The 22250-nt window shown below is 49.6% G+C and overlaps 1 protein-coding gene across 1 annotated transcript; it reads left to right on the top strand.

Moving 5' to 3' along the window:
• Positions 1 to 944: 944 nt before the first annotated feature.
• On the top strand, positions 945 to 21921 carry Myo1a (myosin IA). The gene is made up of 27 exons (XM_004649995.2): positions 945 to 1058; positions 1167 to 1282; positions 1543 to 1637; positions 1855 to 1959; positions 2185 to 2231; positions 2357 to 2420; positions 2556 to 2654; positions 5728 to 5831; positions 5919 to 6066; positions 6501 to 6619; positions 6698 to 6784; positions 9884 to 9949; positions 10081 to 10185; positions 12431 to 12493; positions 12686 to 12886; positions 13050 to 13276; positions 13602 to 13802; positions 14025 to 14118; positions 15559 to 15708; positions 15787 to 15855; positions 17052 to 17126; positions 19290 to 19424; positions 20478 to 20584; positions 20860 to 20992; positions 21104 to 21256; positions 21399 to 21526; positions 21795 to 21921. Exons 1-27 carry the CDS (start codon positions 945 to 947, stop codon positions 21919 to 21921), a joined length of 3132 nt encoding a protein of 1043 aa, XP_004650052.2.
• Positions 21922 to 22250: the final 329 nt, after the last annotated feature.

The raw sequence follows: 22250 nt of genomic DNA, 5'->3' as shown, positions 1-22250 counted from the left end.
TACCTTCCAGGTCCATCCATTTTTCTGCAAATTTCATAACTTCATTTTTCTTTACCGCTGAGTAGAAGAACTCCGTTGTATAAATGTGCCACATCTTCATTATCCACTCATCAGTTGAGGGACATCTAGGCTGGTTCCATTTCCCAGCTATTATAAATTGAGCAGCAATAAACATGGTTGAGCACGTACTTCTAAGGAAATGAGATGAGTCCTTAGGATATATGCCTAGGAGTGCTATAGCTGGGTCATATGGTAGATCAATCTCTAGCTGCTTTAGGAACCTCCACACTGATTTCCACAATGGCTGGACCAGATTGCATTCCCACCAGCAGTGTAGAAGGGTTCCTCTTTTTCCACATCCCCACCAACATTTATGATCATTTGTTTTCATGATGGGGCTCACACTTCTTAATGAAAGGTGTTTTTTTTAGTGTTTTATTTTTTACTTGTTTATTTGAGAGAAGGAAAGAGGCAGAGAGAGAGACAGAAAAAAAAAAATGGGTGTGCCAGGGCTTCCAGCCACTGCAAACTAACTCCAGATGCATGTGCCACCTTGTACATCTGGCTTACATGGGCCCTGGGGAATCAAACCAAGGTCCTTTGGTTTTGTAGGCAAGAGCCTTCACCACTAAGCCATGTCCCCAGCTCACACTTCTTTAGCCTTCTCTCCTTCAATCACATCCCTGTTCCCCTATTGCTGACTACTGATGTAGTCCTTCTCCAGGTGGACAGACGCAGGTGGTCCTATCTAGCACCCACTTCACCCCTAGCCCAGCCAGCAAAGTGTTCCCTCTACCTCCCTGGTAGAAGGCTCTCCTATGCAGGGGGAAAGGATTCCCATCCATCTTCTGCTCTGTTCCCCTTGCTTCATTTCTGGCTCCTGAAGCTGAGCAGACAGCAGCAAATTGCCACCTTGACTCCTAGGATCTGCACGGCCCTCGGACATGTCTTTCCAGGAGGGCTCCGTGGGGGTGGAGGACCTTGTCCTCCTGGAACCACTGGAGGAGGGCTCTCTGCTCAAGAACCTGAAGCTTCGCTATGAAAACAAGGAGATTTATGTGAGTGCAGTACAGGCACCTATCTACCTGCCTGTGGCAGTGTCCCGAGAGTCCCAGCATCTTCTCCCCCAACCGAGCTCATCCCCTGCACTCTGTTCTTGGCTCCAGACCTACATTGGGAATGTGGTGATCTCGGTGAATCCCTACCAGCAGTTGCCCATTTACGGCCCAGAGTTCATTGCCAAGTACAGGGACTATACCTTCTATGAGCTGAAGCCGCATATGTGAGTAAAAGGCCCGAGGAAAGGATGGCAAAAATTTGTGACCATGGAGCACTGTAATTTCCTCCACCCTTCCCCCAAGAGAGGGTTATCTAGATAACCCCCATCCTGCCTCTGGAGACCCCTTCCTATCACGATACTGCCTACCACGTCTTGCCCAGTGCGGTCCATATGGGAGGGCGGATGGACTGAGGCTTGGGGATTGAGAGATGGTGTCTTGGGCTGGCTCCATATTAGTCATTGTCCTGCTTCTTCCCTGCCAGCTATGCTTTAGCGAATGTGGCCTACCAGTCGCTGAGGGATCGGGACCGAGACCAGTGTATCCTCATCACAGGCGAGAGTGGAGCTGGGAAGACTGGTGAGGCACCTGGCTGGGGGGAGCCAGAGAGAGAGTCACCCCTGGAATCTGCTTGTCCCTTTCCAAGCCAGGCCTGTCCCTCTCTACTCCCAGTACTTCCTCTCCAGGTTTTCTTATGGCCAGGGGTGTGAGGTGCTGGGATGAGGCAATCTGAGAGAGGAGGGGGATGCGTGGGCCAGCCCTTGGCTGGGAGCCCATGACGGTTTCCCACGCACAGAGGCTAGCAAGCTGGTGATGTCCTACGTGGCTGCTGTCTGTGGGAGAGGGGAACAGGTGAACTCCGTGAAGGAGCAGTTGCTTCAGTCAAACCCAGTGCTGGAAGGTGAGCATTCTGATCTCTTCCCTCTCCGTCCCCCCACCCCGGACCCCCAGAGCCCTTCATCCCTAGATCCTCTTCCAAAACCACCGTTTCCCCTTCAGCCTGAGGGGGCAAAGAGTGGAATTGGCTGAAGGATTGGCAGGCGTCCTTCCTGCAGGACTTTCTTCCCTTCCCTGGGTCTCACCCTCACCCCCAGCCACCTCACTTCCCCTCTGTCTATCTGTGCAGCATTTGGCAATGCCAAGACCATCCGCAATGACAACTCCTCGCGATTTGTGAGTGGGCACATCAGCGTGGGGGAGGGCTGAGGGCTGAGAGGGAGAAGTGCAGCCCAGATGTCTCCTAACACGCGCGGAGAGAAGAGGCGGAGGCCGAAGCTCTCTCTGCTCTCTCTCTGAAGGGAAAGTACATGGACATTGAGTTTGACTTCAAGGGATCCCCCCTCGGTGGCGTCATCACAAACTGTACGTGTCTCCTCCATGTGCCTCACCAGCTCTTCTGCCTGCCCACTGGGAGCACTGGGCCTGGGAGGGCAGAATCAGAGGGACGCCGTACTACCTCGCAGACCCTCAGGAGGATGTTTTCTAACTCTCTGCCAGATCTGCTTGAGAAATCCCGAGTGGTGAAGCAGCTCAAAGGAGAAAGGAACTTCCACATTTTCTATCAGTTGCTGGCTGGAGCAGATGCACAACTGCTGAGTACGTGTCTGCCCTGAAAACATGCCGAAGCGTGCCTGCCTCCCTTCCATTCCACGCCCAGAACCTTGAGCCCCCCGTGCCCTCCCCCTGAGCCCCCTCACACTTCTTCTGGTTGCATTCCCTACCCAGAGCCTCATCACCCAGTTGGTAACACGTCCCCTGACCCCTGTTCTTGTGTTTTGCTAGGATTGCTTCTCAGGGATGCCCCTTCCTTGCCTCCTCACTGTCCTCATTCTTATGTCAACCTGGTTCCTCTTACCGCAAACTGGTGTCATGTACAGAACACTCATCCTTCCTTCCTCCAACTGAAGGGGCTTTATTTATTGACAGTTTAGCAAGGAAGCAGGCAGGATGCTTCATAATTGTTCATGAACATCCAAGGAGCTCCAGTTGTCCTGTGTTTATACATCTAATCTCTCCCAGGACCTTTCCTGATTTTTCTCTTCATGGAAGTTCTGTGGAGGTTTCATTCATTCATTCATTTGTTCACTCATTCCTCAAACATCTTTTTTAAAAAATTAATTTATTTGAAGCAGAGAGAGAGAGAGAAAAGAGATACACAGAGAGAATGGGTGTGCCAAGGCCTCTAGCCATTGCAAACAAACTCCAGGATGCGCCACTTTGTGCATCTGGCTTATGCAGGTACTGGGGAATTGAACTTGAGTCCTTAGGCTTTGCAGGCAAATGCTTTAACTGCTCAGCCGTCTCTCCAGCCCCTCCAGCATCTCTTGAACACCTTCCCTCAAGCATATGTTAGCCTCTAGTGACAAAGCTGAGTATAACAGAGACCTTGTCCTCAGAGAACTCAGTCTTCTGGGGATGGAAGTGTCTGAACAGATACACTGCAATGCAGTATGACTGGTGCCCGTAAACCTGAGCAGGTAACTACAGGAGCAAAAGGCATGAAGTCCTTTGCCTTGGCCTGGAGAAGAGTCCATGCCAAACTGAAAGCTGGCCAGGCCAGAGGTGGCTCTGAGAGTAGGGGAGGGTCTGGTGGGACTTTCGCTTTGCCAGGGTTTGCTTCCCAGTCTCCCCTAGCTGTGAGAATCACGGTGTTCTGGTCCCTCAGGACTCCGGTTTCTTACTGTTTCATGCTGGGTCGACGTATAACCGCCTTTCCCCTCACTCAGGTCTCTCTGGTTCAAGAATCACCACAGGTCTGATCTTCCTTCGTGGCTTAATGGCTGCAATGATGTTCAGTTTGTATGAGTCACAGGCACTAGTGTCTTGCTCTGGCTGATTCTACTTCTTGGCTTAAGCTGAGTCTGGGTAGGGTCTCCCTGGGGTCATTATTCTTAGGTTCTCTGACTCGGTCTTTCTAGGGCTGTCCTTCCTTAGCAAGCATGTGCCTCAGAATGCGTGTGCTAGGGGACGCTGCCGCTGTCACTTTGAGGCTCACTCCCTGCTTCTCAGGCCATCTGCATAAGAGATGGCAGTCCATAGCTAGCCCAGTCCCTCCCATCTTAAGTAAAAAGCTTTGCACATTTTCTTGATTTGCTTATTAAAATGAAAAAAAAAAAAAGTTCTGCTTGCCAGCTAGACCCACAACCTATAAAGATCAGAAATAGTCCCAACACACAGGCTGTTCATTTTGGGGAGAGACAGAAAAAAGTCAAACCCTACCCTCGCATGATCCTGCATGGTCTGGGCTGTCTTCTGTTAACTTACAACGCAAGACAGTCATTTAGCTCGGCGGCGTTCAGCATTGGAGAAAGCCTTTCGGAAGAGGAGTTAGAGCTGGGGACAAATAAGGAATGAGCCACACAGGCAGAGGGTGTTGGGGCTGGGGGTGGGTGGGAGATAGGCACCTTCTTTTCTTCCCTTGCACTTCACCCTTCCAGAAGAGGATGGAAAGTTTACTTGATTGTTTTCATTGCTTAGGACCCTCAGGACCCATGAAGCTTTTCTTTCATAAAAGTTAGAGGAAAACTCCAATAGGTGTGACTACCCAAATACTAAATACTGCTTTAAAAGATAGTTTATGGATGGGCATGGTGTTGCACACCTTTAGTTTTAGCAGTCGGGAGGCTGAGGTAGGAGGACTGCTGTGTGTTCAAGGCCAGCACCCCCCCCCAAAAAAAAAAGTAGATGGCCAGCATGGTGGCACACGCCTTTAGTTCCAGCACTTGGGAGGCTGAGGTATGAGGATTTTCATGAGTTCGAGGCCAGCCTGAGACCACAGAGTGAATTCCAGTTCAGCTTGGGCTAGAGCAAGACCCCACCTTGAAAAAAAAAAAAAAGGAAGATAATTGATCATAGAAATTAATTATCCCCAAACAAAGGAGATGGAAGGAAACTAAAACAAAAATAGCTCCTTTAGGGCTAGAGAGATGACTTAGTGGTTTAGGTGCTTGCCTTCAAAGCCTTACCACCCAGATTCAACTCCCCTGTGCCCACATAAGCCAGATGCACAAAGTGGCCATGAGTTTTGAGTTTGTTTGCAGCTGCTGGAGGCCCTGGCATGCCCATTCTCTCTGTTAGTCTTCTGTCTCCTTCTCTCTCTGCTTGCAAATAAATAAATAAAAATATTAGAATAAGAAAACATCTCTGGCCAGGCGTGGTGGTGCATGCCTTTAATCCCATATTCAAAAGGCAGAGGTAGGAGGATCACCATGAGTTCGAGGCCACCCTGAGACTGCATAGTGAATTCCTGGCACGCTCATTCTCAACCTCTCTCTCTCTCTCGCTCTCTGCCACCTTCTCTCTGTCTGTCACTCTCAAATAAATAAAAATAAACAAACAAAAAAATGAAAAAGAAAAATCAAAACCAACCAACCAAACAAAAAACCCCAGTTCCACCTTGTGGTGATGCACACCTTTAATCCCAGCACTCAGAAGGCAGAGGTAGGAGGATCACCGCGAGTTTGAGGCCACCCTGAGACTACTTTGTGAATTCCAGGTCAGCCCGAGCGAGAGTGAAACCCTACCTCAAAAAGCGAACTCCCCCCAAAAAAACCCCAGCTCCTTCACATAAAAAAAAAATGAGTTCACCGAGGACCAAGGCAGTGAGGTGTCAGAGTGGCGGTGTAGAGGGTTCAGAGACTAACGGTTTTTCCTATGCTTGTCCTCCCAGAGGCCCTGAAGCTCAAGCAAGGTACAAGCGGTTATACTTATCTGAATAGGGACGTGTCCAGAGTGGATGGTATGGATGACGCCTCCAATTTCAGGGCTGTACAGGTAGGTACCCAGGGTGGGCTAGACCTGAGCCCAGGGGACTGTGGACTGTCCCCACCAGCTCAGCTTGCTTTCTCCTTTCTTCCCAAGAGTGCAATGACAGTGATTGGGTTCTCAAAGGATGAAATTCAGCAAGTGCTGGAGGTGACATCTCTGGTGCTGAAGCTGGGAAACATAGAGCTGAAGGACGAATTCCAGGCCAATGGGATACCAGCAAGTGGCATCTGTGACAGGAAGGGTTTGTGTCCCCCTGCTGGAACCCCACTCTGAATCTCCCACCTCAAGTCCTGGTTTGGTGCCATCTCTGATGTATTTTGCCTCAGCCCATTCCTGAGGTCTCTTCCCAAGAGCTTCATTGAGCACTGTGGAATGAGGTTCTGACATTTGACAGATCTGTCAGAGACTTTCAGAACCTCAGCGGAGTCTTCTGCTGAGACAATCTGAGGACAATCTCATCTATTTTACGAGATCCTCACCTTAAAGTGAACAGTGTACACAAAGTGCCCAGATCTGCCTTTGCTCCTTGACCCCCATCCCCCTGGGGCCATGTTCTTCACGACTTCCCCAGCAAGACCCAAGGCACCAGTCTCCCAGACAGCTTTGCTTAGCAGCCCCTCCCTGGCCAAGAGAAGGCCCTCTTTCCAGCCACATTGTATTTCCTCATCACTCTAGATATTCAGGAGATTGGGGAGATGGTGGGCTTGAATTCAGAGGAACTAGAGAGAGCTTTGTGCTCGAGGACCAGGGAGACAGCCAAAGAAAAGGTGGTCACGGTCCTGAATGTCGTTCAGGTAAGGCTCGGCTGCTGGAGCTGACGCTGAGACTCTCCTGGGGCCACTGCTAACCAGGCTGCGCCCTTCCCCCTACAGGCTCAGTATGCTCGGGATGCTCTGGCTAAGAACATCTACAGCCGCCTCTTCGACTGGATAGTGAATCGTATCAACGAGAGCATCAAGGTGAGTGACTGCCTTCCTCCACACCCTCTGCCTGCCTCACCTTCTCATCCTGGCCACCAGCCCCGGTCCTTGGTTTCTAAGGTAGGGAGAAGTGGATGAGAGGGGGCATGTTGTGGGAACATCACTGGCATTTGAGTTCCAGAGTCTGATCCATTTGCTTACCTGCCATGTGACCTTTCATTTTCATGAGTTGCTGAGTCTCTGTTTTCTGATCTGGAAATAGTCATCCCCTCCCCTCCCCCCCAAAAAAATAACAGTGTCCATTTGCTTCACAAGGTTTAATGGAGATCAGATAAAATAATGTACATGACTGTCATACAACTCAGCAATCCCACTCCTTGGCCTGTATCCAAAAGAACTCAAAACAACCTCATGAACACATATACACAAACATTTGTAGGGCTGGAGAGATGGCTTAGTGGTTAAGCGCTTGCCTGTGAAGCCTAAGGACCCTGGTTCGAGGCTTGATTCCCCAGGACCCACATTTGCCAGATGCACAAGGGGACTCTCTTGCGTTCTCTCTCTCTCTCTCTCTGTCGCTCTCAAATAAATAAATAAATAAATAAAACAAAAATAAAAATTAAAAAAAGACTACCTTGAGACTACAGAATAAATTCCAGGTCAGCCTGGGCCAGAGTGAGATCCTACCTCGAAAAACCAAAAAATAAAATAAAATAAATAAATAAATAAATAAACAAGGGCCAGGTGTGGTGGCGCATGCTTTAAAAAAAAAAATTTGTAGAAAGTATTATTCATACTATCCAAAAAGGAGTCATAAAGTTCAAGGCCAGGCTCAGATACATAGTGAGTTCAAGGCCAGTATGGACAATATGAGACCTTATCTCAAAGGCCAATAATGGGGGTTGGGGAGATGGCTTAGCAATTAAGGCGCTTGCCTGCGAATCCTAAGAATGCATGCTTGAATCTCCAGGTCCCACGTAGCCAGATGCAGTCACGCAAGCATGCAATGTCGTACATGTACACAAGGGGGCGCACATGTCTGATTTGTTCACAGTGGCGGAAAGGCCCTGGCGTACCCATTGTCTCTCTGCCTCTCTCTGCCTCATTCTCTCTCTCAAAACTAAAAACAGTAATAGAACTAAAACAATAATGGGGCTGGGAAGATGGCTCAGTAATTAAAGGTACTTGCTTGCAAAGCCTACTGGCCTGGGTTCAGTTCCCCAGTCACCCCAGTAAGCTGGGCAGGCATTTGTTTGCAGCAGCAAGAAACACTGGCACACACATACACAATGCACGCTGCAGGAACACAAGTAAATAATAATAATAATAATAATAATAATAATAATAATAATAGCTAAAAGGTAGAAACAACCCAAGTGCCAGCAAATGATGAATGTGCAGCAGAGTATTATTTGGCTGTAAAAAAGAACAAACCCCCCCATCAAACATGGATGATAGCCCGGAATGGTGGCACATGCCCTTAATTCCAGCACTTGAGAGGCAGAGGTAGTCACCCTGAGTCCTTACCTTAAAAACAAACAAGCAAACAAACAAAGATAAAGGGAAAACATGCCTCAAAATAGAGGGGATGATTGGAAAGAAGAAGAGGTTCAGTGGAAGGGGTATGGGAAGAAGGTAATAGGAGGGGATTATGATGAAATACGTCATATGCATGCATAAAAATTATCCATAAAAAGTTTTTATGGCTGGAGGGGTGGCTCAGCAGTTAAAGGTGCTTGCTTATAAAGATTTCTTGTTTGGAGCCAGGCGTGGTGGCGCACACCTTTAATCCCAGCACTTGGGAGGCAGAGGTAGGAGGATTACCGTGAGCTCAAGGCCACCCTGAGACTCCATAGTGAATTCCAGGTCAGCCTCGAAAAACCAACCCCCCCCCCCCAGATAAAACACAAGATTTCTGGTTTGGGTTTGATTCTGCAGACACACAAAGTGGCAATGCACATGGAGTTTGTTTGCAGTGACAAGAGGACCTGGCACACCCGTAACCCACCTTCTCGCTTTTTCTCTCAAATAAATAAAACATATTTTTTAAAAGTTTAGCTAGGCATGGTGGTTCATGCCTTTAACCCTGGCACTCAGGGGTCAAATGTAGGGGGATTGCCTTGAGCTCACGGCCACCTTGAGACTCCATAGTGAATTCCAGGTCAGCCTGGGCTAGAGTGAGACCCTACCTCAAAAAAAAAAAAAAAAGACTATTTCTTGTGTTATTCTATTTATACGTAAAATGTGTGGACTAGACGAATCCATAGACATGGGATGCCGATTAAGGATTGCTTAGGACTAAGGGCAGGAAATGGACAGGGCAGTAAGTACCAACGGGACAGGACTTCTTTTCTAGACTGATCTGGAGGTAGGTAGGTAGTGGAAATGCACCTTTGAATACCCAAAACTCCACTGAATTATAAATGGCATGTAAATTGCAATAAATATTTGTTTACTTTTGTGGTGCTGGGGATCTAGCTAGGTTCTCAGTTATGCTAAGCACATGTTCCACCACCTACAAACCTTAATAAAGCTGTTATTACACGATCATCATCTACATGAAATGTGTTGCTAAAATGCTTGAGGCTAATTGGGACTGTAATCTAGGCTGGGGTAAGTGCTTTTCCCTCTGACATTTGATGTTTTCTTCTTTCTTTCTTTCTTTTTTTGGTTTTTCAAGGTAGGGTCTCACTCTAGCCCAGGCTGACCTGGAATTCACTATGTATTCTTAGGCTGGCCTTGAACTCATGCAATCCTCCTACCTCCTCCTCCCAAGTGCTGGGATTAAAGGCTTGCGCCACCACGCCCGGGAACTTGATATTTTTTTCTATCTACAAAGTGGGAAGAATCATCTTATAAGGTCATAAATGACATGGGATTTTCTTTCATAAACATAAGGGTCGGCTATCATTTGATGTGATTTTAGTGTTTCTACTTCATATGATGAGAACAGCATCCTGGAACCTTCCCGACTCCTTCCTCCTCCTTTACTTGTCCTGCAGAGAATGGAGGAGGGAGAAGAGTGACTCTGTAGTCCCTCTCCAGTTCTGTTTGACCTCCAGGGCCATCCGCTCCAGAAGGGCGTGGCCTAGGGTGGCCAGGCACTCGTCCTCACCTTTATCCTCCTCTCTTCTTCAGGTGGGCACCGGGGAGAAGAAAAAAGTTATGGGTGTTCTGGATATCTACGGATTTGAAATCTTGGAGGTGAGAGAGTGTCACCCAACCTGAGCGGCCTATTTCCCTAGCTAGGGGCACAGACTCCCTGCATGTGTGACGGGGTGGGGGGCGTGAGGGAGCAGGGATCTGAGGTGAGCTGCTGTCTCTTGAATCCTCAGGATAATAGCTTTGAGCAATTTGTGATCAACTACTGCAATGAGAAACTGCAGCAGGTGTTCATAGAACTCACCCTGAAGGAGGAGCAAGAGGAATATAAGAGAGAGGTAAGCCAAGCTCTCCTTTCCCCTCCGTGACTTCAAGACACTTCCAGACCTTCCAGCCTTTCTGTTCACACCCACGACGTCCTCTAAGTTGTCCCCGGATGGGACACAAAGGACCCAATGCTTCCCTTGCGCTGCTGAAAATTCCGCGTTAGTAAATAACTCTAATGTTCTGCTTCCCATCCTCTGGGTCCCCAGCCTCTGGCTCCGACCAGGCCAGGCAGAGGGCAGAATGATGGAAGGGTGTGTGTGTGTCGAGACTGACAAGAGTGAAGTGACAGCTACAATTGCCTGTGGCAGACTGTGAGCCAAATTTAGAAGGGACATTTCTCCCGGGCTTCGCATTCCTCCACATCCCCTTCCCTAACGTCTCAGAATCCTTTGTCTTCTCTGGGTGTTGGGTGATGTTGCTATTCCTTGTCATAGCACCCTGATTTCAGACTTCCTCATCAAAAGGGCCCCGTGGCAGCAGATTTGCACACTCCTCTGATTCAGTGTAAACCCCTACATCCTATGGCTGGGTGTTAGGAAAGCTCTCTGATTAATCTACCCCAAGGTGTGAGTGACTTGAGAAGCTTACTCATTAAAACCCTTCCAGGGATGCTCCCTGTGAGCTCTCAAGAATTGTGTGACAGAGTTTTGGGCAATGGAGTTACAATGTATGGAAGACTTTTTTCAGTTATTTCACACATTTTTGTTTTCATTATTTAAATTGTCAGCTGGACAGTGCATTTTCGTATTTCAGGATTCAAAAAACTTAAAGAGATGTATAAATAAAGGTCTCTTTTCCCCTTGGATTCTCACTCCCAGTTCCCCTCCCCATCTGAGGCAGACAAGACAGGAGGCATCCTTCCAGAGATCTTTTGCATGTATACAAGCCAAATATATATATATGGAGCTGAAGAGAGAGCTCTGTAGATAAAGACACTTGCATATATATTCTGGGTTGGGTTTTTTTTTTGTTGTTGTTTGTTTACTTTGTTTTGCTTTGTTTCAAAATAGGGTCTCCCTCTAGCCCAGGCTGACCTGGAATTCATTATGTGACCTTGAACTCATGGAGATCCTCCTACCTCTCAGCCTACTGAGTGCTGGGATTAAAGATGTGCCTCACCATACTCAGCTTCTATTTTTTTTTTCTTTGATTTTTTGAAAATATACCCAGGCTGGGGAGATGGCTTAGCAGTTAAAGGTGTTTGCTCGCAAAGCCTGCTAGCCCAGGGTTTGATTCCCTACTACCTATTTAAAGCAAGATACACGAAGTGGTGCATGTGCCTGGAGTTTGTTTGTAGTGGCAGGAGGCCCAACATGTTCATAATGTGACGAAGATCAGTGATTCTGGAAGTGGACCAGTAGCACCAGCACCACCTGGGACATGTTGGAAGTTTACATTCCTGAGCACCATGCCACACCTGCAGAATTGGGAATGGAGTTCAGAGGACCCAGCCACCTTGTTTTAGCATGATGATATGTTGTCAAGCCTGAAAATCACTTATGGAGATCTTTAAAGATGCCTCAAAACTGAGTAGACTCAACTGTGCATTTCAAATAAATAAATAAAAATTCCAGCACTCAGGAGGCAGAGGTAGGATTTCGCTGTTGAGTTCAAGGCCACCGAGACTACATACTGAATTTTAGGTCAACCTGGGCTGGAGCGAGACCCTACCTCAGAAAACCAAACAAAAACTGGGTAGACTCTGGCTCATGCACTCTAATTGTATAGTTTATTTACTTTTCTTTTTTTGTTGTTTCTTTTTCGAGGTAGGATCTTACTGTCGTCCAGGCTGGCCTCGAACTCACAGTGATCCTCCTACCTCAGCCTCCTAAAAGCTGTGAATAAAGGCATGTGTCACCGAGGCCGGCTAAGTTGTAGTTTACTGCCAGCGTATTGTGGCCACTTGCTATTCCTATATACACGGGTCCTCCACAGCCATGCTAGAGTACCCTCTGTCAACCACCATCCAGAACACATGGCACGTCTCTCCCACCCTGTCCCACCTACAGAGCTCCTTGCATTGTCTCACCTCCTCCCAGGTGCTCTACTTCTTCCCACATGTCCCTCCACCCACTCCACAAAGTATCCACTAACCTTGGAGGGGTGAGATAGAAATCGAATCAAACCAAGGAAGGGCCCTCCCACCTCTGCTCTATGGGCCTTTCCGCTGCTCCTTTGTAGGGTGGGTAAAAGGAAGGCTGGGTCTGGTGATGTCTTTGGAGACTTGTCCCTGTAATTAGTGTCTCTCTTTGCCAGGGCATACCATGGACAAAGGTGGATTACTTTGACAATGGCATCATCTGTAACCTCATTGAGCATGTGAGTCATCTTTCTCTTCCCTTGGGGACTTCCCTTTTGAGACTGCCGGCACATCCTGTCTCCCTCCCCACTGCCTCACTTAATGAGGACGGGGAAGGGAGGCAAGGGATGAGGAGGGGGGCAAGGGGCAGCAGGGCCAATGCCAGCGTCGCCAAGGCTCAGGTCTTGTACTGATCTGTTCCCACGCCCCAGAATCAGCGAGGCATCCTGGCTATGCTGGACGAAGAGTGTCTGAGGCCCGGGGTGGTCAGCGACTCCACTTTCCTAGCAAAGCTGAACCAGCTCTTCTCCAAACACAGCCACTATGAGAGCAAAGTCACCCAGAACGCCCAACACCACTACGACCACAGCATGGGCCTCAGCTGCTTCCGCATCTGTCACTATGCGGGCAAGGTGATGTGTCAAAGGGCTGCAGGGAAGCGACTAGTGTCCGGCACAAGCTGAAGGCAGTGGGGAAGGACCTGGCAAGAGGTGACAGCTGCCAATGCCAGAGTGGGTGGACCAGATGCTGGAGTAAGGCCGTGGGGTCTCTAAACCAGTAGCTGCTCCTCTACAGGTGACGTACAACGTGAATAGCTTCATTGACAAGAATAATGACCTACTTTTCCGAGACCTGTCCCAGGTCATGTGGAAGGCCCAGCAACCCCTCCTTCGGTCCTTGTTCCCTGAGGGCAATCCCAAGGAGTCATCTCTCAAACGACCCCCCACGGCTGGGGCCCAGTTTAAGAGTTCTGTGGCCGTACTCATGAAGAATCTGTATTCCAAGAACCCCAACTACATCAGGTGACAGGCTGAATACGCCCCACATGTGATGATATGTGCAGGGTCCGTGTACTGTAGAGCAGGTTTGTGGGGTGCCAAGGCAATAGGGTTCCAGAGGTCCCGACCTCGTGGAGAACAGAGCCAGATGAGGAGCTGTGTATGCTGTAGCTGAAGGAGGGACATCAGACGACAGGGTAAACCTGGGAAGGCCAGGGGGGTTCTCCTTCCACTCCCACTGAGATTCTCATCTGAGGGGACTGGGGAGATAAAGGTGTGGGGACCAGGATGCGTCCTATTGGCAAAGTGTCCACTCCTGACGCCCAGGCCTTCCCCACTTCCTGCCCAGGTGCATAAAGCCTAACGAGCAGAAGCAGAGAAACCAGTTCTCTTCGGAGCTGGTGGCGGTCCAGGCGCGGTACCTGGGGCTGCTGGAGAACGTGCGGGTTCGCAGGGCTGGCTACGCCTACCGCCAGGGCTATAAGGCCTTCCTGGGAAGGTACCGACTGCTGTCCCGGAGCACCTGGCCTAGCTGGAATGGAGGAGACCGGTAAGAACTGTTAGGGAGACTGGGGAGCAGCGAGGTAAGAACTGTTAGGGAGACTGGGGAGCAGCGAGCGGCAGGGAACTCTGCTAGGGCAGGGGAGTTGGAAGGGCCACTGAAGCTGGTGGGTGGATGCCTGGGAAAAAGAAGGATGCCTTCTCCATGGCTAGAAGCTCTTAGGGGAAACACGGAAGAAGACTTTCCTGAGACACCCGTCTGTCTGTGTAGGGAGGGCGTTGAAAAGGTCCTGGAGTCACTGATTGTGTCCTCAGAAGAGCTGGCCTTTGGGAAGACCAAGATTTTCATCAGAAGCCCCAAAACTGTGAGTTGGGGCGTACACTGCATTTGATGGGGGTGGAAGGTGCAGTCAAGAACCCATGCGAGACCTGGAGAGATGGCTTAGCGGTTAAGCGCTTGCCTGTGAAGCCTAAGGACCCCGGTTCGAGGCTCGATTCCCCAGGACCCACATTAGTCAGATGCATAAGAGGGCGCACGTGTCTGGAGTTCGTTTGCAGTGGCTGGAGGCCCTGGCGCGCCCATTCTCTCTCTCTCTCTCTATCTGCCTCTTTCTCTCTATGCCTGTCACTCTCAAGTAAATAAATACAAAAAAAAAAAAAAAAAAAAGAACCCATGTGAGTGATGGAAAGAAATGACTGCAGTGCTCAGCACTGCAATATCTCTATCACACCTTCCAAGGCTCAGGGTCTAATGCGGAAGAGGTGGCGGAAAGAATGTAAGAGCCAAGGGAAGGGTAGGACTCCTTACAACGTGCTCCCTCCAGACATAAAATGGCCTGGCTATCCATGGCCTCACAGTGCCTGACACTACCTACACAAGACCATCATAACAGGAGGAAAAGATCATGACATCAAAATAAAAGAGAGACTGATTGGGGGGAGGGGTATGATGGAGAGTGGAGTTCCAGAGGGGAAAGTGGGGGTAAGGAGGGTATTACCATGGGGTGTTTTTTATAATCATAGAAGTTGTTAATAAAAATTTGGAAGAAGGAATAAAAGAACCCATGTGAAGCCAGGTGTGGTGGCCCACGCCTTTAATCTCAGCCCTTGGGAGGCAGAGGTAGGAGAATCGCCATGAGTTTGAGGCCACCCTGAGACTGCAGAGTGAATTCCAGGTCAGCCTGAGCTAGAGTGAGACCCTATACCTCGAAAAACTAAACCAAACTAAAAAAAAAAAAAAAAAAATGTGGAAGGGAGGAGGGTACTTAGTAGGATGGTACTGTATATATGTAAGTAGAATGATTGAGATGGGGAGGGGATATGATGGAGAATGGAATTTCAAAGGGGAAAGTGGGGGGGGGTATTACCATGGGATTTTTTTTTTTATAATCATGGAAAATGTTAATAAAAATTGAGAAAAAAATGTGAGAAAAAGGCAACATAGCTGGACTACCTGGTGGATGAGGGAGGCTTTACCCTGAGAAAGGAATGTTCCATCTACCACACATGAAACTTGGAGCTCACTGAGCAGAGCTCTTTGAAGACGTTGGGGGGGGGGGGTCATGGAAGACCCCTATCCTGTGGGTGCAGGAGGAGAAAGCAACTCCCTTTTGTCCCTTGTTCTTTCATTAGTTTGTTTGTTTTGTTGAGGTAGGGTCTCACTCTAGCCCAGGCTGACTTGGAACTCACTCTGGTCCCAGGCTGGCCTCGAACTCACAGCTGTCCTCCTACCTCTGCCTCCCAAAGAGTGCTAGGATTAAAAGCGTGTGCGACCACGCCAGTTTGCCCCGTTCTTTTGCCCCCAGCTTTTCTACCTGGAGGAGCAGAGGCGTCTGAGGCTTCAACAGCTCGCCACCCTCATACAGAAGACGTACCGAGGCTGGCGCTGCCGCACACACTACCAGCTCATGCGCAAGAGTCAGATCCTCATCTCTGCTTGGTTTCGGGGCAACAAGGTGCCATCGCGCCCTAAGTCCCATCCCTGTCACCCTTAGTAGAGTGGGTTTTTCTAACATTGCCTATGTTTTCGACAGCAAAAGAAGCACTATGGGAAAATAAAGGCATCCACACTGCGGATCCAGGCTTTTGTGAGAGGATGGAAGGTAATGGTAATGGGAAGCTGTGGGGCATCCGTGCACACACATGGTTCCTATTTGATCATGCCCCTGCTGGGGAAGAAGAGCCTCTAGAGCTCTGCCAGCATTTGGACCTTCCCCTGCTGAGGCACACATCCAGGAGACCTGGTTATAGAAGACTTCATACCTTCCATGCCTGAATCAGTTCCATATATATATATATATATATATATATATATATATATATATACACACACATACATAATTTGATTTATTTTTTTTTTTTAAATTCTTACTTGAGACAGAGAGAGGTGGGGAGACAGAGAACGGGCACACCAGGGCTTCTAGCCACTGCAAACAAAACTCTGGACGCATGTGCCACCTTGCGCATCTGGCTTACATGGGACCTGGAGAATTGAACCTGGGTGCTTAGGCTTAGAAGGCAAGAGCCTTAGCTGCTACATCTCTTCATCCCTCTTTTTAGTTTTTAATTTTTATTTATTTGACAGAGAAAGAGGGGGAGAGAGAGAGAAAGAGAGAGAGAGAGAGAGAGAGAGAGAGAATGGGCACACCAGGGCCTCCAGCCACTGCAAATGAACTCCAGATGTGTGTGCCCCCTTGTGCATCTGGCTAACGTGGGTCCTGGGGAATCAAACCTGGGTCCTTTCACTTTGCAGGCAGACACCTTAACCACTAAGCCATCCCTAGATATTTTTAAAATTTTAATTTTTAAAAAATTTTTTGTTTATTTTTTTAATTTTACTTATTTGAAAGCAACAGACAGAGAAAGAGGCAGAGAGAGAGAGAGAATGGGTGTGCCAGGGCTTTTGGCCACTGTAAACGAACTCCAGATGCATGCGCCCCCTTGTGCATCTGGCTAACATGGGTCCAGGAGAATCGCGCCTTGAACCGGGGTCCTTAGGCTTCACAGGCAAGCGCCCAACCGCTAAGCCATCTCTCCAGCCCTAATTTTTATTTTTTTTAAGACAAAATCTCATGTAGCTTAGGCTGGCCTGGAGCTCCCTGTGTAATTTAGGATGACCTTAAACTCCTGCTTCTCATGCCTCCACCTCCACAGTGCTGGGATTACAGGCCTGTCCTGCCCCCTTAAGCATCTCAGCTGTCTACCTTGCTCTGTTCTTTGTGTGGCTGGAAAAAAACAAACTAACAGAACCTCTAGAATCTGTTTTCACTTTGGCTTCTTTCTCTTTTGTCCCTGCCAGGCTCGCAAAAATTATCGAAAATACTTCCGATCAGGTGCTGCCCTCACGTTGGCAAATTTCATCTACAGAAGCATGGTGAGTGCCAGGAGCTGTGGTAGAAGCGGGGCAGAGGAGCCTGGGAAGGCTCGGGACAGGAAGAAAGCGCTTCCAGTTTTCCTGTAGGGCTTCCATTCGCACTCTTCCTGGGATGGAGCCGCCCCGCCATCTGCCCAGGGCAGCGGGCTCTGGAGGCTGGTTTCCGTGGCAGGAAGGAGTTCTAGCACACCCGCTGTCTGGCCAGTGGACATGCAGGTTGGAGGACAGACTGATGGGACTCAGGGCTAACTGATGTGTGAACAGGCACAGTGAGGACGCACAGGGTCCAGCCTTCCCCGAGCTGCTTTGGGGTGAGGGTGGGGAAATTACATCGCCCTGCTCACCCCTCTGAACTGGCAGCAGACGAGTGAGGAGGAACACCTCTAGAAGGATCTCCCAGTGCTGGAGGATTTGGAGCAGGGGGCAGGAGGACGTCAGCCTGCCCCCAACGTTCAAACTGTGGGTGGCTCTAGGGAGAAAAATAGGGTCAGACAAGAGCGATTTCTGGAGACACCTGTAGTAGTGGTGCCTCTGAGAGGTGCCAGAAGGAAGCCTTGGGAGAGGCCAGAGAAGAGGGTGCAGTGGGGCCTCAGCCGGAGGGCTATAGTGAGGAATGCCTCACCTCCACCCTCTGGAGTTTGCACAGTTGTGAGGACCTTTACCAAGTGTGCTCAATCAGACATGAGACTCCTTCACCTGGAGCCGCTTTTTGTTTGTTTGTTTTGTTTCTTCAAGGTAGGGTCTCACTCTAGCTCAGACTCACCTGAAATTCACTATGGAGTCTCAGGGTGGCCTCGAACTCACGGCGATCCTCCTACCCCTGCCTCCTGAGTGCTGGGATTAAAGGCGTGTACCATCACACCCAGCTTTGGAGCCTCTCGTTGTCATGGGGCGGGGGTTGACAGCTTTGTTGGGGAGGAGGGATTCTAAAGCTGGGGTCTCCTCGTGGCTTGGCTGCCCCCTCCTCTTTTTCCCAGGACTGCTCCCTGTCCAGCTGGCTCCACCGTGTCTGGCCTGCATCCTAGAGTGCATGCCTTCTTCCACATACCTGAGACCTGTAATCAGATTTTACTCTTATCTCTTGACAGGACCTTCTTTCACTTTTCTTTCACCTGTACTTTGTCAGGCAGTGGCTGGATGTCAACCCAGGGAGCTGCTGACTTTAGTAAATGACTAAGATGCAGGGCCCTGGCTGTTGATTCACCCTGAGCTCCTCACACTTGCCATGACCTTGGCTCTAAGTCTAGTGCCATTACCTATGAATGCTTAAACTGTGTGCTAAGCTTTTTATATTTTTCTTCCTTTTAAAATTTAATTTTATTTATTTAAGAGAGAGAGAAGGAGGGAGAGATCAAGAGGCAGAGAGAGAAAGGAGAATGGGCACATCAGGGCCTTCAGCCACTGTAAATGTTCTTTTTATTTATTATTATTATTTTTTTCTTTGAGGCAGGATCTCTCACTAGCCCATACTGACCTGGAACTCACTCTGTAGCCCAGGCTGGCTGTGAACTCACAAGGATCTTTCTACCTCAGCCTCCCAAGGTCTGGAATTATAGTGACAGGCGCCATGCCTGGCTGTTCTTTACATTCTTAACATTCTTAAGGTTACACTGCAATGTAGAACCTCGGCTCTCCCCATTTTACGGGTTAAACAAACAAACAAACAAACAAAAGGCCCCTAAGGCTTAGAGGATAATTAACTTGCTACTGGTCCTGTGGCTGGGATAGAGCTGGGATGTAACTATTTAACTTATAAGCTTTATTTATTTATTTATTTATTTTTATGAAAGAGAGAGAATAGGCACTCCAGGGCCTCCAGTCACTGCTAACAAACTCCAGATGCATGTGCCACCTTGTGCATCTGGCTTAAGTGGGTCCTGGAGAATCGAACCTGGGTCCTTTGGCTTTGTAGGCAAGCGCCTCAACCGCTAAGCCATCTCTCCAGCCCTTGCTGTCCACTCTTCATCCCTGTTCTTTCCGCCCAGCCCCAAACCACCCCGCACGCCGACGGAGAGAGAGCCAGGAGGCGGCTCCTGCCCTCTTCTTCAGCTCTGCCCTTGCTTCGCACTTGCCTTCCTCTTGGCAGGATGGGGGGTGTGAGCCTGCCTGCTAGGAAGTGGCTCTTCTCACCATTCTAGTCCCAGTGCCCTGTTTTTAACCCAGGCACAGAAATTCCTGCTTTATCTGAAGAATAATCTGCCATCCACCAAGGTCTTGGACACCTCATGGCCAGCTGCCCCCTACAGGTGCTTCAAGACAGCTAATCAGGAGCTGCAGCAGCTCTTCCACCAGTGGAAGGTGAGGCCAGCCTCCTCTCTTCTGCCTTCTGCTACTTTTCTCTCCCTCTAATTTGCCTTCTTCTTCTTTTTTCATGTGCATAGTGGTGTGTGTGTGTGTGTGTGTGTGTGTGTGTGTGGTGCACACAGGTAAGTCCTGATACAGCCTTGTTCTTGCCTGCAGTGGCCAGAGGAAAACGTCAGGTCCTCCCCATCACTTACCCTCCGTGTTTTTCTTTGTGATGAGTCTCTCACTGACCCCCACACTCACCCTTTGGGAATGCCAGCGAGTCTCCAGGCTCCACTCCCGCAGGATTAGCATCACAGTTGTGTGTGCGCACAGCCAGCTGCTTACTTGGGTTCCAGAGATTCAAACTCAGGCAGCCTCAGGCCCTTAGGAAGCACTTAACTGCTGAGCATTTTTTTTTCATGGCTCCTTCTTTTCTTTTCTTTTCTTTTCTTTTCTTTTCTTTTCTTTTCTTTTCTTTTCTTTTCTTTTCTTTTCTTCTTTCTTTCTTTCTTTCTTTCTTTCTTTCTTTCTTTCTTTCTTTCCTTCTTTCTTTCTTTTTTTTGTTGATTTTGTTTTTGTTTTTCAAGGTAGGGTCTCTAGTTCAGGCTGACCTGGAATTCACTATGTAGTCTCAGGGTGGCCTCAAACTCGCGGTCATCCATCTGCCTCTGCCTCCCCAGTGCTGGGATTAAAGGCGTGCACCACTCCCCACCAGCCAGTATTGGTATTTTTATTTCTGACTTATGTCACTTCACATACTAATGTCATCTGTTCTTTCGTTCAGGAAATACTGTGGACCACTGTTTGGCTAAACAGTGTCCAGTGTGCTGGGCATGTGTTCTCATGGGGCCAATACTTGCTATTTCCATTTCCTCTCCAGCACCCCTCAGTTCCCTCTGCCCTCCCACCCCCATTAGTCCTCCAGTCCTCTCTCCAGGAGCGGGGAGCGGGAGCGTTTAGTTTCTGTCCTTTCCCTTGGTGTCCTTTAGTCCCTTTCAGTCACCTCTCTCCCCAGCTCTGCCTTCCAGCTCCGTGATCCTAACGCCCGCCCCTCCTTCCTCGCAGTGCAAGAGGTTCCGCGATCAGCTGTCCCCAAGGCAGGTGCAGGTGCTGAGGGAAAAGCTCTGTGCCAGTGAGCTGTTCAAGGGCAGGAAGGCTTCCTACCCCCAGAGGTGAGGGCCCCCAAACCTTTTGGAGCCAGTTCCGTCACACGGTGCTTCTCAAGCTTGAGCTCACCTCGGCCTGGCAGGACAGGGGACACCCAGCTGCTGTGCCCCTCTTAAGACTCAGCAGGGTTTTTTGGGGGGGATCCCAAATGGTACTGATACTATGCGTTGGTCTTGGACCCCCATCTGTGAACCACTGAGACCCGTAGAGGGAGGGGCAGGCCCACGGGAAGGCGGGGTGCAGGCCTTGTTCTCAGTGCACACTTCCCATGCGTCCCCAGTGTCCCCATTCCATTCCGTGGTGACTACATTGGACTGCAAGGGAACCCCAAGCTGCAGAAACTGAAGGGCCGGGAGGAAGGGCCTGTCCTGGTGGCAGAGACCGTGAAGAAAGTCAACCGTGGCAATGGCAAGGTCAGGGCTACCCCTACCCGCGGCAGGAGCCAGCCTTGGGCCGGCTCGTACGCTTTTCCCTGTGGGTGGACTGATCCTAGCTGCCGTCACTCTTTCCTGTCCCCTCCTTAGACCTCGGCTCGGATTCTTCTCCTGACCACGGGGCACGTGATTCTCACAGACACAAAGAAGTCCCAGGCCCAAACTGTCATTGGGCTGGAGAGTGTGGCTGGGGTGTCGGTCACTAGCTTCCAGGATGGGCTCTTCAGCTTACATCTGAGTGAGGTGTCACAGCCACATGGGACAGGCCTCTGGGGTGGCCACCCTGGGCCTGGGGTGGGCTGGAGATGCTGCGACCGGACCTTCATGTCCCTCCAGCTGCTCCTGAGGATAAAAATTCATCCCGACTGTTTTCTTCTCTCCTAAGATGTCATCAGTGGGCTCTAAGGGGGACATCCTGTTGGTCAGTGACCACGTGGTAGAACTGCTGGCAAAAATGTATCAGGCTGTGCTGGATGCCACACAGAGGCAGCTTTCTGTCACTGTGACTGAGAAGTAAGGCCATGAGCTGAGGGTGAGGGACAGCTTGGGACAGATGACCGGACTGGTGGTCATTGTGACCGGGAAATTTGTGCAATCAGAAGTGAGGCATGCTGTGTCAAGGCAGGGCTTGTAGGAGTTGGTTAGTCTCCCCAAGTTCTCTGGGGCTTTGAGTCATCCGATGGGTGGGGGTGTAGTGAGCTTGCCTCAGGGAGGGGCCGGCATGGACATGAGGGAGCAGGGCTGAGAGGATGGAGCTTTGGATGTTGTGTTTTCCCTCCAGGTTCTCAGTGAGGTTCAAGGACAGCAGCGTGGCTGTCAAGGTCATTCAGGGCCCCCAGGGTGGTGAGAACAACAAGCTGATTTGCAAGAAGAAGGGAAGTCATTCCCTGGAGGTAACTGTGCCTTGAAGAGGAGGAAACCTTCCAGAGACACTGCTGCTTCTCCCCGACCAGAACTAACTCTCTCTACCTTGCCTCGTGGTTTTGGGGGAGCGTGGACTTCAGGTCTAGCCCCTGTGGTCATGAGGTGGGGCTTGGAGATGAAGAACCCTCAAAGAGGGCCTTTGTATTCCCTGACTTTTCCAGAACTTGCCTCCAGATGTAGCATGCTTCTGGCTTTAGCCTTGTTGCCCACTAATAAATCATGTGGTTCTGAAAGCTCTGGGCAGTGTTGTGGGTTCCTGTTCTCCTGTCTCCTCACCCAGTTGCATTTACTTTTATTTTGAATCTGACTCTTT

This window comes from Jaculus jaculus, chromosome 6 (genome assembly GCF_020740685.1).
Source record: "Jaculus jaculus isolate mJacJac1 chromosome 6, mJacJac1.mat.Y.cur, whole genome shotgun sequence".
Taxonomy (NCBI): domain Eukaryota; kingdom Metazoa; phylum Chordata; class Mammalia; order Rodentia; family Dipodidae; genus Jaculus; species Jaculus jaculus.
This window is presented reverse-complemented; position numbering and strand designations above follow the sequence as displayed.